Source organism: Orbicella faveolata, unplaced genomic scaffold (genome assembly GCF_042242905.1).
Source record: "Orbicella faveolata isolate gen_17 unplaced genomic scaffold, um_ofav_v1 contig_34, whole genome shotgun sequence".
NCBI classification, from domain to species: domain Eukaryota; kingdom Metazoa; phylum Cnidaria; class Anthozoa; order Scleractinia; family Merulinidae; genus Orbicella; species Orbicella faveolata.
The window spans coordinates 11,462,413-11,478,981 of NW_028301563.1; the positions used below are offsets into that span (position 1 = coordinate 11,462,413).

Genomic DNA, 16,569 nt, shown 5'->3' on the forward strand with positions numbered 1-16,569 from the left:
CTGTCTAGTACTTTTGCTCTCAGACTGAGAGGAAAAGATAAATCATCATGGTTGCAGTAAAGATTTGAAAGTCAATGCAATATTGCTAAGTAAAAGCAATTTCGGGGTGGACAGGCAGTCCAATCGGCTATGCATTCTCGGATGAGATAATGGTTTTGCCATGCCTGGTCAATTTGGCAGTCTCATTAGAATCTAGTCACTAGTGGCTGCTATTTTGTGTTTGGCATTCCCTTTTTGATTCTCTCAAGATGGTGCCCCAAATAATAAAATGAAAAGGGAAGTGGCTGTGGCCAGCGTGGAATTCTTTTTTTTTGAGAAAACTATTTACTCCTGGGCTGAGTTGTTTGAAAGCTGGTTAACACTAACCCATTATTAAAAGTTAATCAAAATATTAATTTTTCTTGTAAAAAAAAAAAGAAACTGTTTTTCACTATCTATGTGATGTGTAGTTTTAGATTATTCAAACTCAAAACTGAAGGACAAACAATACGAACAGGAAACCTCACTGAAAAGTTACAAAACTGAACTCAAAATTCTCGCTAATCCTGGGTTAGCAATGCAGCCCTGAATACAGACACAAAGTGACAGCAGTGGCTACACACCACCATTAGTGAGAGTAAATTAGACTATCAATGCAACTGAAATTCCTGTATTATCTAAACCATGCCCAGGGTTGTCAGAAGTAGTTACTTTGTAAGTCTTCTAGCTACTCTGCTTGCTATTTGCCTGATTCTTTAGGAAAAGGTGGCAAAATCAACAATAATGCAGTCTTCAAAACTTTGTGACAGTCCTGCATACCTCCTCCACCTCCTCCTCCTCCTATAAAGTCATTTAACTTTACTTCATTATTTTTGCCAAGTATTGAAAATGGTCACTTAAATTAAATACTAACCATGCAAACTCTCTTTAAATAACACCACGGCATCTTAACAAAACACATGTGACTTGTTGGGTGTTACAAACAATTAAGGTAGAGGGTATGGACCCGTTTTGGGGGCAGGGAAAGGGGTGCAGCTAAAACTTCTCTTGACATTTAGTCTGAGTGTGTAATCTTCTCTTAGTGCTGTTCATTGGATTGTGTGTAATATATCAAACACAAAAGACCGTGTTTGACCGCGTTTGATTTTCAAAACACCGAGAAGAGAGGTAAAAATACGACGGGTAGCGGAGTATTTTTGAGGAACTCCAAGGTGTTTGGAAATGTGGTCAAACACTGTCTTTCGTGTTTGATATTTGTTCTCAATCAAAACTAAAACTAAGGAGAAAACGGAGAATTAAAGTCGTAAAAATCTATGCCAATTAAGATCAGATATCCAAACACCGTCATGGTCATGATTTCCTTTGTTTAAACATGATGAATTTAATTATTAATGAGTTTGAGAAGCATTGTTACTTTGTATGTACACCAGTACTAGGGATAGTTATGATAATTCACCCTGTCTAGCTAACCTCTTGGGTTGACAAAACCCTTAACCTTTGCATGCTTGACCTTGATTTTAAAGAAATAAACCTACTTCTTGGTGTTGAAGAACATTTAAATGACTGGATCACTTTATATTTTTGTGAAGCCTGCTAATCTTAAATGTGCACCCAAAATGCAAGAATGCCTGCTAAATACATTTGTGACCATCAACTTTGTGTGACATTTACTGAGAATAGTAAACTACATTTCTTTAATTACACAGTACTAAAACCACCTTTACATTTGAACATTGAAAAAGTCACTGTAGTTGTCTTGTCTGAAAATCAAGTTAAAGGGTTGAATTATTACAGAAATCTGTGTAAGCTTTTGTAGGAGGTACATAAATTTGGGCAAATTGACCTGTTTTGAAAGCAATTTTGCCTGCCTGGTTTGACCATCTAGAGGAAAGTTTTTCTTGCATATTTAGAAGTTCAGTTCAAATAGTTTTGTCTTCTTTTGAAAACCAGTTTCCCTCCTGCTGAAAACATTAATGACTCCTCAGTAGTGTGAAATCTTGGCCAGGTTTGTTGGGTTGTTCTTCAGCTCTGCCTCTCTCCACCAGGAAAATTAACGTGTACTTGCTAATTGTGAGGACAAGACAGAATGCTTGTATCTTAACTAGGTAATTTGCTGGTACCCATCTATACACCTGGGTTGAGAGAGGCACTGTAAGAGTAAAGTGTCTTGTCCAAGAACACAACACGATGTCCCCAGCTAGGGCTTTAACCTGGACTGCAGATCTGGAGTGGAGTGCACTAACCACGAGTTCCCTGCCGCTCCTCCTATTGCATAATGAGCCAGACAGATATCCTCCTGATAAGAAGCTAATCGATGTATGGTTTATCCATGTACTGGGATTTATGGTATGGCACAAAAAGCTTGAGTGGTAAACTGACAACCTGCTGGTAATTTGGGAAATGACATACACCCTCCTGCACTACCCACAGGGCTTGAAACTGGTCCGCCCAATCTGGAGTGGAGCGCACCAACCATGAGGTCCCTGCCGCTCCTCCCATTGCATAATGAGTCAGACTGATGTCCTGATAAGAAGCTAATCAATGTATGGTTTATCCATGTACTGTGATTTATGGTATGGCACAAAAAGCTTGAGTGGTAAACTGACAAGCTGCTGGTAATTTGGAAAATGACATGCACCCACCTTAACTGTTCTTGGTAAAAATCATTTTGTTAGTGGTTTCATTTTGATAGTGGTTTTGTGATGAAGCAAAATGTTGCAAGCAAATGGTTTGATGAAATATTTGATTTCAATTCAGTGTCTCTAGTTGAAAGAGAATTCTTGATTAGGACAATTTTTCCAATCCCCCCCTTAAAACCCCTTGGGGGACTCCCATATAAAATGGACGGGGTGCCCCTTTGAGGTACCAAGATCCTGCTTTGTGGGCGTGGCTTGAAATTTTTTTTCACCCCTTAGCGGCACAAAAAAAGCTCTTACTGTATACCTTTTGAGGCTGAGAACCCCAAGAGGTACCAAAACCACTTTTTTAACCCCTAAAATGTACAAACCCCAGAGGATGGCAGACATGGACATAATTATACAGGGCGACCTGTGCTGTTACGAGGTTCTTTATGACTGGCCTAATGAAACAATAGGTAAACAACACAAGCAATGCCTATAGTCCTAAGAACAAAAGAGGTGCAGATAAACAACGAATCAAAATAGACATTTTAAAGAGGTGCAGGTCAACTTTTTATTTTATACGGATACACATTGTGCAGTTCCAGAAAATATGCATACTTCCCTCACAGAAGGGATTGGAATTTCCTGGGGTTTGGGGTTCTCTAAGACCAAAACATTTAAGAAATGAATTGAGTTTAATTGGAAATTCCATGGTGGGGAAGTCTTGTAAAAAAAAATCCCTTTCGTGGACGAGGTATGGATATTTTCTGGGACTACACATTGCCTGACCATTATTGTATGGTGACATGACCTGTCTCTCTATGGGCAGTTCTTTGTCCTTGAGAAAGAGATCAGACATTTTACCTGAAAATTTTCTTACTGGTAACAAAGCTTTAAGAGATCCTTGTGCAGAGGTCAAACAACCTTCACAAGTCTTTGTAGAGCTTCATCAGCATGAAAAGTTAAAATCCTTTTCAGAGGTAGTTGGGAGGCCAAGCCACTTAAGTTACATCAAGTTTTTCCAACTGGGGTGGGGCAGTGTTTGGCCTTTGTGGGACTGGGAGGATAGACTGCATGACAGCTTCACTAGGGGAAAAAAATTCTATTTCTTGAAGGGAAGATGGTCCCTTGCTCTAATTTCCACAGTATAAATGACTAACCCCACAGTAGTCTATACAGATTGTTTTCGTATCAGGGAATGGGTCTGGGTTCCTTTCCGAAACAGTGCCTGGTAACCTAGCCTGCATGTCAGGTTACCCTCTCTGGGAGTGGATTCTTTGGTGTCTTTGACACACCATGATCTGTTTAGTAAAGAAATGCAAAATTCATTTTTGGAGTGTTTTGGATTTAAGAATCCAATCTTGGATTTTCTCAAAGAAACGCACCCTAAGTCAATAACCGATGGAGCAGATTAAAATATCTGCTTGTCAGGTTCTAATGATTTTTTAGTATTTCCCAAATTCAAACTACAGCGAAACTTAAAGGAGCTCAGCCATGATATTTTGAGTTATTTTGGCCACCTCTAAATGGCAGGAAACCTGAAAATAACAGTTTAATAAGATAGAAAAACACCAAAGAGATAATGCTAAACCATAAAGGAACAAGGATGGCTACGGATGGAGAAGATTAACACAGATTACAAATGATGAATTTCAAGAATTGAGGCTAAACTTTTCAATATGCACAAACCGTGACGTAGCTCCTTTAAGCAACAGAGCACTTTTTCGGTGGTTACATAGCCTCATCTAAACACGAGGGGGATTCAGAGAATTGGAGAGTTATGCAAATCTGAGACGCATTCAAGCATTTCCATAACTTTTGAGAATTCTCCCAACCCTCTACGTGTTTAGATCAGAAAATGTAAACACAAAAAGTACTCTGGCTTTTATAAAATGTTTCTCAAATATATGCATGAATCTAAAATGTCACAACCATATTTACATAATCTCATCTAAACATACCTATCGACCATTCAGACCGCACACAATATTTCAGTTATTTTATAAATTGCAATGGCACATTTTACAGTTGTGCCATTAGCAATCTATATTAGACCTTTGAGCTGAAGTGAAACAATAATTTAGTTGTGATACAGATCTTCCAGTTTTTCAGTGGTAAATTATTCTGTTATGTTAGAGTTTGTTGGGTAGTTTTACTCTATATACTTTTAAAATACAGAGACTTAGTTACATGATGTCACCAATCTGTAAAATGGTGTAGTTTCTTCAATTTATTTCCAGTGACGATGTTGACATCTTAGTTGTAAGTATTTAGTTTAGGAGAGAAAATCAAAAGCTTGATATATAATTCAGCAACATTTTGAGTAACTAATCAAATTGTTCTGTAGGTTGGTTACCCCTTACTTAAGTCCTTCAAACTAAATCTATAGTTGATATACATATTTACTTCAGTCTGTCGTAAAAAGATGAGTTATAGTTTAATTTACATGTCACATGAGACCACACCCACAAAGTCATACATTAAAATCTGCCAAGTCAGCATGACAAATATTGAAAATAATGGTTATATTCCTTGACAAATACATTCCAAGAGGAACAAGTAAAATTTGCTCTACAGGGAAACAGAAATATCTTGTTTGGGCTTTCGTACAAGTTGAAATTCAATTACAGTTCATTGATTCAATGAAGATCGCATGTGTCAATACAATGTCGGAGACTGTTATAACACACGCACCTTTAGTAAAAGATAGAAATATGTACATGAGAAGTTTCCTACCGCGATTGAGTACACAATCGAGATATGAAATCGAAAGTTTGCCTCTTTTTAACTAAGAGTCCATTTTTAAAAATATTTTGTAGAATTTTACCGATTTGTACACTAAAACATCACAATGCTACAGAATAGAGTATCGATATTTACGCTTAAACGAACAAAACATATACCTACGGCTTAAAATCCACTGAATTACCAAAATATTGCCTTCCTATCGAAATAAAGGCCATTCTTGAAAATCTGGGGGCTTTTACTACGATCATAAACACGAGTACAGTTCAAACACGAAAATTGTATAGTCAGCATTCGATATGTGCTAGTTTGTAAACAAAGTCCGCCGCAATGAATCTCACTTGATAGTATTTCATTCATCGGGATTCGTCGCCTTCGTCCTCTGAACGAAACGAAGATTTCCTCGACCTCGATCGATAATCGTCTGAAAGATCAGATTCCTGTGAATCTTTGAAGTTACTTTGCTCTTCTTCGATTCCCACCACGTCAACTTGAATCTCGTGTTCGGCCGTTGATGATGACTCGCGATTGCCGACCCCAATCAACTGCAAACCCACCGTTTTTGTTCTGTTAGTCAATAACTTTTGTAGCGAATCGTATTTTTTCCTCGCTTCGTCTCTCTCTCTCTTCAAATTATCGTTCTCTCTGGAAAGCTGCTCTAAGTCTTCACGAAGTTGCTGCCTCTCCACCTCTAAATCCTCTTTTTGTCGTACACGTTTCGTCCGACTGTTTTGAGCGTAACCGCGGTTCTTCAACGTTCTCCTCCTCTGCTTAATTCGGTACACCTCGTCATCTGAGACGCCACGCAGAACGCTGTTTAAATCCTTGACCGGCAAGTTAACTAAAACTTCGTCAGTCAAGTTGATATCTCCACCATCCTCTTCTTTCTTCACTCGTTTTACGATGGCGGGCTTCTCTTCTTCCGCCATGATGCCGCCCCAGCATCCTCTGTTGTACGTCACGTAACACAATGCCTTCAGCTTTCCGAGAATTTCGATTCCTCCAAGGGTTCCAGTGTCAATGTTGATCTGCAGTTATGGGTCAGGCTAAGGTCTCCCCAGGGAATAAAATCTCTTCCCTCCCTATCTATTTTCCACCCGAAGGCTACCGGAAGTTAAAAGGGGTTGAGCGAGCCTAGGGCTGGAGTCCCGGGGGGTATTCCCTATACAAGGAGGCTCCACCCAAAGGGGGTTCTCTCTTCTGGCTTCAGGTACATAACAGGGTAGGGATTTCACAAGCTGGTGTGTAAAAATATAGGAAAATCTGTCATTTAGTTACTTTAACAGATGCACCTGATGGCCATCATTTAATTTATTAGGCACTACATGAAAATGACAAGAAGACTTCCTTTTTTGGTGATTTATTCACAATATGGTACAGTATGTGAAAGGGGCACCTTTTTTCTAGTAAAGGCATACAAAAAGGGGCATCTTTTCCGTCAAAGTGGTGTACAAAAGGGTGAGTGGTTGGACCTTGGGGCAGAGCATAGAACTTTGTGGGAAGTCTTTGTGGAACTTTGGGTAAGTCTTAGATTTGTTGTTCTCTCAGCTCAGTGAAACCTAGGGTGTGGCCAGTGGCACTTACTACCCATCAGTTGGAGCAGAAGCCCATGGTATGAGAGCATTTATAAGTATTAGTAAAGAAATGCCAGCTTCCCCCTCACCCCCCCTCCCAACCCCAGTGCCCCAATGTCCAACTCTCTCATGACCCCTGTTATGGCCATCTCCACCTGCATCACTTTGTTATGTGACTCTTCTTGGGGTAAGTGGGATTGTAGAGAGAGTTCACGAGAGAAGGAAGTTGGTGGGGGGGTATAGAATGACAAGGAAAAGGGTAAGTTTATGACCAAAAAATTTAAAGAAAAGTATGAAACTTAAAAAAAAGCCCTTCTGTGGGGAAGGAATGGATATTTCATGGAACTAAACCATGTTTAAATTAGTAAATAAGTAAGAAACTTTATTTTACCGCGGTAGCCCATTCAGCATCAAGGACTGCGGTATCCATAGGGGTCCTGAGAAATAAAGATATGTACAATCTAAAAAATCTTAAAATTAAGTTGGGTCACAGGTACATCTATGCCATCTCTCCCAGATTTATGCGGGTGTCTTTGCGGAATCTTCTTGATACAGGCTAAATCTTCCTGTCACCTAGAAGTTGAGAAGGAAAGCATGTTTTCTCACCAATTTTGGCAAATTTGGGGGTAAACGTTTGATCCACCATTGCAGTTTGGTGATCACAAGTTCTTTTCAGAATTTTTAGGTTGGTGTCCCATGTTTGTTTCCTTTTATGGGGAGCGGGGATGGCACAGTGGTTAGAACGTTCGCTTCCCACTGATGTGGCCCAGGTTCCAATCCTGGACCCAGCGTCACATGTGAGTTGAGTTTGTTGTCGGTTCTCATCTTTGCTTCAACAGTTTTTCAGCAACTCTGTGTTCTCTGGTTTTCTTCCCTTCACAAAAACCAATTCAATCTTGAAGCAGTGGAAGAAGAGGCTCTCCACGGAATGTGCTTCTGCAAATTCCTATTTACTTATTTATTTTTTTAAAGTGGCATTGATCTAGTCACTAGTAGTTCAACTGAGTTGATTGTAGAAATATGAACATATAACAGGTTTCAAAATTAAAGTACACGAAATAAATAGGTTTAAGAATTGATTGACCTGAATCATACCTCAAAGCAAGCGACTTGTACTTAGTTTAAAATTCTTTAAGTGCCCCTATTTTTGTTGTGATAAGTCACTCCATCGACACCTCGGTTGACACTCAATTGACACTCAATTGACACTCTGTCGACATCTCAGTCGACAGTTGACTAATTTTAGATTGATGCATATGAGTTGGTCGACACTCAGCCAACTATTGACCAATTGTTGATAAAGTGTTGATTGAGTCAACTGAGTATAGATAAGGATATTGATTGAGGGTATCGATCGAAAGTCGATCACGGATGCCATAAGTACACATGATCCAATTTGTCCGGGATATTTAAGTAGCTTGATCTTCAGTGATGTCCAAACCATTTTTCACTCTGGCATTTCATGTTCTGTTTTTTTTTTAATGCTTAAGTTTTGAAATCCATAATTCTTGAGATATAGATCAGTTTTAAATTAAGTGTCAAAAGTAATCAGGTGATTACTTTGGTTTTGGTTTTTACCACTTAATTATAAGCTCATATTTTGTGTTCTCTTGACCTACACAGGTCACTAGTTTTATAGTCAAAAGATATGAAGTCTTGTAATGGCACAGAGATGTGTCTGTTAATTTTTCAAGCAAGAGTGACATGTTCTCGGGAGATTGACTCCTTTGTGAAAAGGTCAGAGATGCTTGTCATCTTGCTTAGGGGTATAAATCCTCAGATTTAGTCTCACTTAGGGTGCTCAGGACCAATTACTGACTGTATTTTTAGTTGTCAAGGTGTCCTTTAGGGTTGCACTCCAAACAACTATACAAAAACACTGTTATGTTCATTTTAAAGTGGTATCTTTAAGGGGTCAAATAAAGCTCGAGCCATTCTCAGATTGGTCTTCTTAAGGGGTTTAATTCAAACTTTTCTACGAGCATCCCAAACCTTTTCACATGGGAGTCCCCCCCTCCAAGATGTGGAAGACCTCATGCTGATTGTATGGTGCCTAACGTTTGGAAGAATATCTTACTCGTAAAAAGAGTTATTTAAATAATTTTAGCTTTTTAAAGAAAGACTGAATTTGTTGCTTGGGATATGGTTTAGTCGCAAGACAAGTAGGATAGTTCTCTGGTTGTTCGATCCAGAGCTTGTGATCAATTTGATTGGCTGATAAATTCTGTGATAACTTTTCCAGTTCATCTTGACCTGGAGCCTGCAAATATAGTCAACAAATTCACAAGATCAGTAATTCCATGAAATATTTCATTGTTTTACTTTTTCCATTAGACAGAAAACCTTGATTTATTCACTGGGAAAAAAGCAGCATACAAATTTATAGACAATTACAAATTAAAATGTTACAACTTACAGAAAAGTATAACAGGTGAAATGAGTAACTAAAAAGAACTATTACAGTATTGTATATGCCAGAATCAAACAAAAAAGTGCTCTAACAGTGGCAGATGTAGGGGGGGGGGGGGGAACAGGGTGAAATGGGTGGCAAGCCACCCCATTTTTGGAGAGGCAAAACAGTAAAAATTGAAAAAGGTTGTCAACATATTATGGCAGAAATAACTTTAGGCAAACTCTCTGGTCAGTTACCTCATTGTAATTTCTAATTTGTGGCATTGCTAGTATTTCAAGTGAAACTGTTTTCAATTAATTAGGTACAGTAGGTTCCAAATATTCTCTAAGAATGCAACATTTTGGGAACATGCCCCATAGATTCTACATCCTCAAGGTACCATCCAGCCAACCCCTGTCTCCCCCTGAAAAATCCTGGATCCACCCATGTCTAAAAACAAGGTCTCAAACTTTCTTTTTGTCTCTCTTGAGCTTGTTTTTCAAAAATTTAACAGGCTGTGAATTAGAAAGGGTCTTTGTTCTTTGCAGCGATACAGATGTAGTGTCTGCAGGCTGGCACAAGCAAAAAGTAGTTACAGTCAAACCAATTGCCAGTGAAGCATACCCCTCAACATTACATTTAATGAATTGATTATTTGAATATTGAAACCACTAGTCATTCCAAGAATAGGGCTAATGGTTCAATATTCAAATAATCAATTCATCAAATTAAATGTAATCTTGAGGTGTACACTTCCCTTGGTTTGACTGTAATTGCCTAAAACCGACTTCTACTCATAAAGAAGGCTACGGCAAATAGAATATCACATTGCTGGAGGTTAATCTGCATGTTAGTGTTGACACAGTTACAAGTGCTAAATGTATCAAAGGAGTTTCATTTGCAAAGCTCAAATTTAGGCTACTTTAAGGTAATTTAAACACATTTTAGCCTCAGTGCTTTCCTCTCAAGGAATGATATTTAGTGAAAAAACAAAGTGAAGATGAGAAAACCATGAAATATATTTAAGACAATGGTTATCATATAGGACCCTGAGTTGAAAGGAGTAGGATTAAGTGTTGGACAGAATCACTGTGCAGTCCCAGAAAATAAGTACTCCTATATGTAAGCTGAGAAGGGTATGGTTTTCAGGCAGTTTATTCTGGGGATAGAGTAAAGAAATTGGACAGTTTTGGTCTAGAATGTGGTATAATTTACTGGAAAAGTGACCAGTGTATTAATAGTGTAGAACAGGGTTCTTTATCCGGGGTTCTATAATAGAAATTGAGACTTGGAAGTGACTTTGTAAGACATTGGTTTAGTTGGCACATGCTAAACTATGATAGTAATAAAGTTTTTGCATGCAAAATAGCTAGTCTGGGATAGAGTAGGGTTTTTTGGTGTCTAGCTAGTCTAGAACAGTATTGCAAAATCCACCTTAACATGCCTAGTATAGGGTAAGAGTTTCAGTGTTCCAGTGGCACACCCCTACCCAAAGATCCCTGAAAGATGACAAAGTAGTTCCCCAGGCTGGCATCCCTTCCAGAGGATTTGAGTTACTCTTCGTCATTTCATGCTGTGGAAAGTGGCATAAACTCTGGAGATTCAGGTTACTTGCACCCCGGGGAGACTCCCACATGCAATGGTTGGGGATTTTCACTTTTTAATTAAACCTGAAGGGAAACAATCTGGGTGCTGCTCGAACTTTATTTGACCCCTGAGGGATACCAATTTAAATCAACACGACAGCGTATTTAATTATTTCTTCGCGAGCAACCCTAAAAGTTACCTTGATGGCTAAAAATAGTAGCATTTAGTCCTGAACACCCTATTAGTGAGACCAAAATCCATGAGCATCCCTGACCATTTCACATAGGAGTACCCTCACTGGCACTCACCCCAGAGTGCCCACTTGACTATAAATAAATGGTGTTGCTTTCTGCCTGGTAGTGACTCACCTCTAGAATAACCTTGTGCATATTGTCTAGGTCAGTAGTGTACTGTAGTGTGTTAGAATCATTACGATGCATCCAAAGAATAGCTGTACTTGCGTGGCAAGCTTGTGCTATGACAGCTCCTGTTGGCCATGACAACAATCTTAGAAGATCACCTCTAACCACCACATATTGGACTAGCTGAGCCGATGTTGATGACATTGGAAGATTAGGTGGATCCTGCAGAATACTCAGTATTAAGACTTGAATATCTTGAATACCATTGTCTCAGTGGCAAAAGCCATTTCTCTGGCAGTCTTGATTTTTTACCGATTTTTTTTAGATATGCTGCCTGAGCACCTTTATAATAATAATAATAATAATAATAATAATAATAATAATAATAATAATAATAATAATAATAATAATACATAACATTTTAAGAGGAAACCTCCAATCACCATAAGGTGGTTTTCAGGAGGGTCCTCTGAGAAAATAAATGTTAAACCTTTAAAATACATTAAAATCTAAAATACAATAAAAAGGACAAAAAACTATGCGGTAAGCTAACTAAGATTAAAAACTAAAACAAGAATTAAAATACTACTAACTAAGATTAAAATGGTTCAATAAAAACTGTTTCAGTTTGTATTTAAAAATAGTTTTCGGCATCAGTTTCTTTAATGCACTTGGTAGTGTGGCCCAGTCGTTAATGGCTTTATAATATGTTTATGTTAATGGCTTTATAATATATACCTTTGAACCTCTGGGGCAGACGCAGGGTTCTTAAGAGAAGGGGGTTCAAGATACAGACTGCTGAAGGCTGTCCCCTGTAGGAGAAGGGTGAATAGGGATATGCAAACCTGCTGATCCGTGCCTTTTTTGGCCAAATCTGTCGATCTGCCAATATTTTATTTAAATCCGAAACCACAATTACAACTGGAAAGGTAAATGTGAATGCTATTGTTACAAGTAATTTCGCACAAGAAGATAACAAAAAAAAAAAAGATAAAGACTTAGGCAACATGCTTGATGACACAGTACAATTTCAATAACAGTCTCACAACTGAGTTTAAATGAGCTTTGCTCGAAAAAATAAATAATTTGGATGAACTCATTAACATACCGACCAAGGCTGGAGAGGGCAAATTTCATTTAGGACCCAAGATCAGAACATCAAGACAGGCACAATCTGAAATCCGCGCCAAACTTCACAGCTGATCCACGATCCACTGTGTTTTCAAAATCCACGAATCCGCTCGATTTACCGCAAAAATCCACAATCCGTGCACTTTTTAAGGCCAAACCTGTCGATCCAAAAACCTATTCACCCCCGTCCTGTAGGGGTGTCTGGGGGGCATCTTCCTCCATAAAATTTTTAAAATTGAGCTCCTTGGAAAATATCGGATTTAACGCATTCTGATGCCAAATCAGCTTGTTATAATGTCTCATTTTTTTTAATTTAGGAGGTTCAACCAAACCCCCCAAACCCCAGCTTGATACACCCCAGAACATGAATGCCTTGAGCTCGCATTTAAAATACTTTGAAGTCTCAGTCTCGCAAAAAATTATTAAAGATGTCAAAATGTCTTAGGCACTCGCATAGAAAAATGCTTGCTTTCTTGCAAAGTCTTGCATTTACCATTCACCACCCCTTCTCTTGACTAGCTGAAAAGTATATTTGTCTTGCTGACAAAAGTTAATCTTTGTGAATGGATGCAGATGGCTTTAAAAGGACTGCCTGCCAGCACATTGTTTGGTTTCAGAATTTTGGCTGAATTGGCCTTCACCCTCCAATGAGGAAATGAAATGTAAGAACAACAATATTGTTTCCCTCCCTGGGGTGGTTACAGGATTTTAGAGAAGGGGATTCAATATATGGGCCACCCAAGGTGGTCCCCTGCAGGGGGATTCAACGACATCCTCCCCCTGAATTTTTTTTTTAAAATTGAGGTCCTTGGAAATGGGATTTCTGGCATTTTGAGGACAAGTCAGCTTGTTAAGATGTCTCATTTTTATTTAATTTAGGGGGGGTTCCCCTTGAACCCCCTAGATCCATCCCCGTCTCTCCAACGTCCTGCTCCCCACTCCTACAGAAGGTGTAAATTCGACCCTAATGCCATGTCCTGTTGAAGTTTATGGCAATAGGCAATATCTTTGTTGTTGTTACTGGCCTGGAAGTTTGGACCAGCTCCCAATGCTGTCTCTCGTCAAATAGCATAACCCACTGGCCAATTATCAGCTAAATTCACAGTCTGATTGGCCACACATGGGTGGTCTAAATGTTGGTAGATGGGATTCTACTGTTTCTTATTCCCACTTGAAATTCCTTTACTTAGATCTTTGCTCAGAAAATCAACAAATGATCGATCAATAAATCAAGTGAAATATATAAGCTTAATTTTATCAATGTTCATGTTTATAATATCCAAGAAATATTTCCACTTGCGGGTGATTGCTCTAAATGCATCACGTGACTGAACATACCCAAGCTAAAACTGGGGAATATCTGAGTGATAATTCCCAGTTTTCAAAATTGCACCTGTTGCAAAAAATATTTCAAGGATAATAAACACAATAGCCTCCATTTGGCACGAAAATATGCTTGAATATTTGTCCGTGGACATAATCTGTTCCTCAAAGTTCACAGTTAAGTTCTCAGAACAGATCAGATAAGGTCTGTGGACGAAAGTCCCAGGGGGGTACTTTGGGAATTTCTGAGTGGGGATGTGCCGCCGTGACCCTGGAACCCTCAGCCTATACCAGAGCTAGTTCAGCTGAATTTTGCTAACCTACACTAGAGTAAACTCCCCAAATCCCCTCATCTATTGACGCTGTTGAGGCTGATTTGTGTAAATTTAAACTTGCTGATTTGATTTTTTTATATTTTTGAGTGGCACTTTCTGGTTTCCTTACTCTAGAAAAAATCTTCAACCAACCAGTCAGTTTTGTGAAAAATGATACCCCGTTCTAGACCCAAACGCTCTGATTTATATACCCTATCCCAGAGTAAATTGCTTGAAAACCATACCCTTCACAGTGGCACATACCTATATAGCCCATATATGGCAGTGCGCCCCCCCCTCCCGGGATGAAAGTATACCCTAGTATGCTTTATGGAGGCTATTGTTTATTTTATTATCCACTGGGTATACCAATATATTGGTGTTTATAATCCATCACCTATTTTTGCTCGCACACGATTGGTCTAAGGCATCATGTGACTGAATACGTCCCAGCTAAAACTAGGGAATATCTGAGTGTTATATCCATCAAATATTTTCCCTCGTGCACGATTGGTCTAAACACTTCACGTGACCGGACATTCCCCAGCTAAAACTGGGGGATACCCGAGATATTCCTCAATTTTCAAGACTGCACATGTTGGGAAAAAGATTTGAAGGATAATAGACACAATAGCCTCCATTTGGCGTGAAAATATGCTCAGATATTTGTCCTTGAACATTATCTGTTCGTGGAAGCTCACAGTTTTCCTCGAGCTATGCTCTCAGAAAACTGTTTGCTTCTCGGAACAGATAACGTCTGCGGACAAATATTCTAGCATATTTTCGTATATATTGTTTATACATTCCCCAATTTTCAACACAGCACACGTGTTGCAAAATTAAGAATATTATTGCGTTCGACGAAGTGGAACGCAAACCTAATTTTGACCTGTGACTTTTCAGAGTTGGTCTCCCTATGCACGGTTCTAGGCTGAAAAACACCACATTCCTGTAAGGACACCAAAATGGTCACCCCCCTTGATTTTTGCAGGGGCATTTCACGGCCAGTAAACTGGTACCGTTTAATGCTAAGACATGTGATAAGGCATGTGGCGAACATGTGAGTATGTGAGCAGGCCATGTGAGCTTGTCTTTCCGATGGATCTTTTTTTGACTTCTTTCCATTCAGTCGCCGTACGCCTCGCTATTATGTGCTCTCAGCGTTAGATTTTGGTGAATTTAAACGCTTCGACGGTAGCATTTATCGCAATCTGAGGGAATTGTCCTTGTTTACTAACACGACTTGGCTTTGGGATGATAACCGTGGGAACAGCTACATTTTGATTGCATTTGTTGATTAGTTCCAGTCGTGACAGATAGCTCAGTCTTTATCCGGTTGAAATTTTATTCTTTGGAATCGGTGGAAAAGTACTCTGAAGGCAAGATCCATAAGACTACTTTATTAATCAGGGGAAATACTCGAATTATTCACGAAACGAGCACGCGACTGCAAATGCCAGCTTAGAATAATGTACGTAATTTAAATATTCTATGAAACTTGATAGACTACAGAAACTGGCAGCGTCATGCAACGTATCAACAAATCGTGATCTCTTCACTAGCATGGACTTTGACACTATGCATATCTGACTGTAAAACCTCGGTTGCTGCTCAAGAATGTTGATTTTAGCAATAGACAAAGGTTGAAAGTCAGCTAGTGAAATCATTTATTTACGATATATAATTATATATTAAAGTGAGAGCGTCGAACGCACTCTCATAATCTGTGATTACTACTAGTTATTAATATATTAAGGATAATAGACACAATAGCCTCCATTTGACTTTTAAAAATATGCCCGGATATTTGTCCTTGGAAATTATCTGCTTGTCAAAGCTCACAGTTTTCCTGATCACTTCTCGGAATTGTGTCCGCGGATAAATGTTCGAGCACATTTTCGCGCCAAATGGATCGAAGTCTGTTGTGAAAATATCCGACGACTTGGACGATATATATAGACCATAAGCTTTATGTCAGGTTCTTTTCAGGGAGCTAAGAGAGCAAGTAGGGGCTGAGCCCCCTGAAAACGTAAACCCTTATCAGTTGCAAGACAAGAAAGATAACTTACTTAACTCACCTTAAAATCAGTTAAAATGGTAAATTTAACCTGGACAGCGCTGATTTACCCGAAACTCTTTCCCAATCCCCTCGCATAGTGAATGGTCGTGACTCGACTGAGTTTTTTTTCCCGATATGCGACTTCGCCCCTTCTCTTTTCACAACAAGGTGGGAGTCTTAACAAGGGCCAGTCCTTCTGGCAAAAAATAATCGTAGACACAACAGATGTGAGCTCATTTTCAGGTATATTTTTAAAGCTTATAAATTTCAAATCTGAAAAAAGGCATACCCATTACCGCATATATCAATATCGAATTAATTTACTTTTCCAATCCGATATATTTATTAAATAACAGCTTGGTTTGAAATCTTAGGAAACGATTATCAGTGCTTCACAGCTTCATTCAATCATCCAAATATTCACGCAAAAAATCGCGCTGTTGTAAAATAATTTATGCATTTCTTTAATTTATGAGCAAACG

The 16,569-nt window shown here is 38.8% G+C and overlaps 2 protein-coding genes across 2 annotated transcripts; both read right to left on the minus strand.

Moving 5' to 3' along the window:
* Positions 1-4,812: 4,812 nt before the first annotated feature.
* LOC110050121 (uncharacterized) lies at positions 4,813-6,308 on the minus strand. Its single transcript, XM_020756003.2, has one exon. It carries the CDS (start codon positions 6,272-6,274, stop codon positions 5,702-5,704), a length of 573 nt encoding a protein of 190 aa, XP_020611662.1. The 5' UTR covers positions 6,275-6,308; the 3' UTR covers positions 4,813-5,701.
* A 1,540-nt stretch (positions 6,309-7,848) lies between these two features.
* On the minus strand, positions 7,849-16,183 carry LOC110050123 (putative peptidyl-tRNA hydrolase PTRHD1). Its single transcript, XM_020756006.2, has 3 exons — positions 16,107-16,183; positions 11,267-11,482; positions 7,849-9,179 (listed from the first exon to the last, which is right to left on the minus strand). The coding sequence occupies exons 2-3, from the start codon at positions 11,462-11,464 to the stop codon at positions 9,009-9,011; spliced, it is 369 nt and encodes a 122-aa protein (XP_020611665.1). The 5' UTR covers positions 11,465-11,482; positions 16,107-16,183; the 3' UTR covers positions 7,849-9,008.
* Between the last annotated feature and the right edge of the window lie 386 nt (positions 16,184-16,569).

Excerpts from the sequence above, each read along its gene's own strand:
- LOC110050123 (XM_020756006.2), bottom strand. The coding sequence starts at position 11,464 with ATGTCATCAACATCGGCTCAGCTAGTCCAATATGTGGTGGTTAGAGGT. Across the intron at positions 9,180-11,266 it reads TGCACAAGGTTATTCTAGAG|GCTCCAGGTCAAGATGAACT; the intron begins GTGAGTCACTAC and ends CTATATTTGCAG.
- LOC110050121 (XM_020756003.2), bottom strand. The coding sequence starts at position 6,274 with ATGGCGGAAGAAGAGAAGCCCGCCATCGTAAAACGAGTGAAGAAAGAA.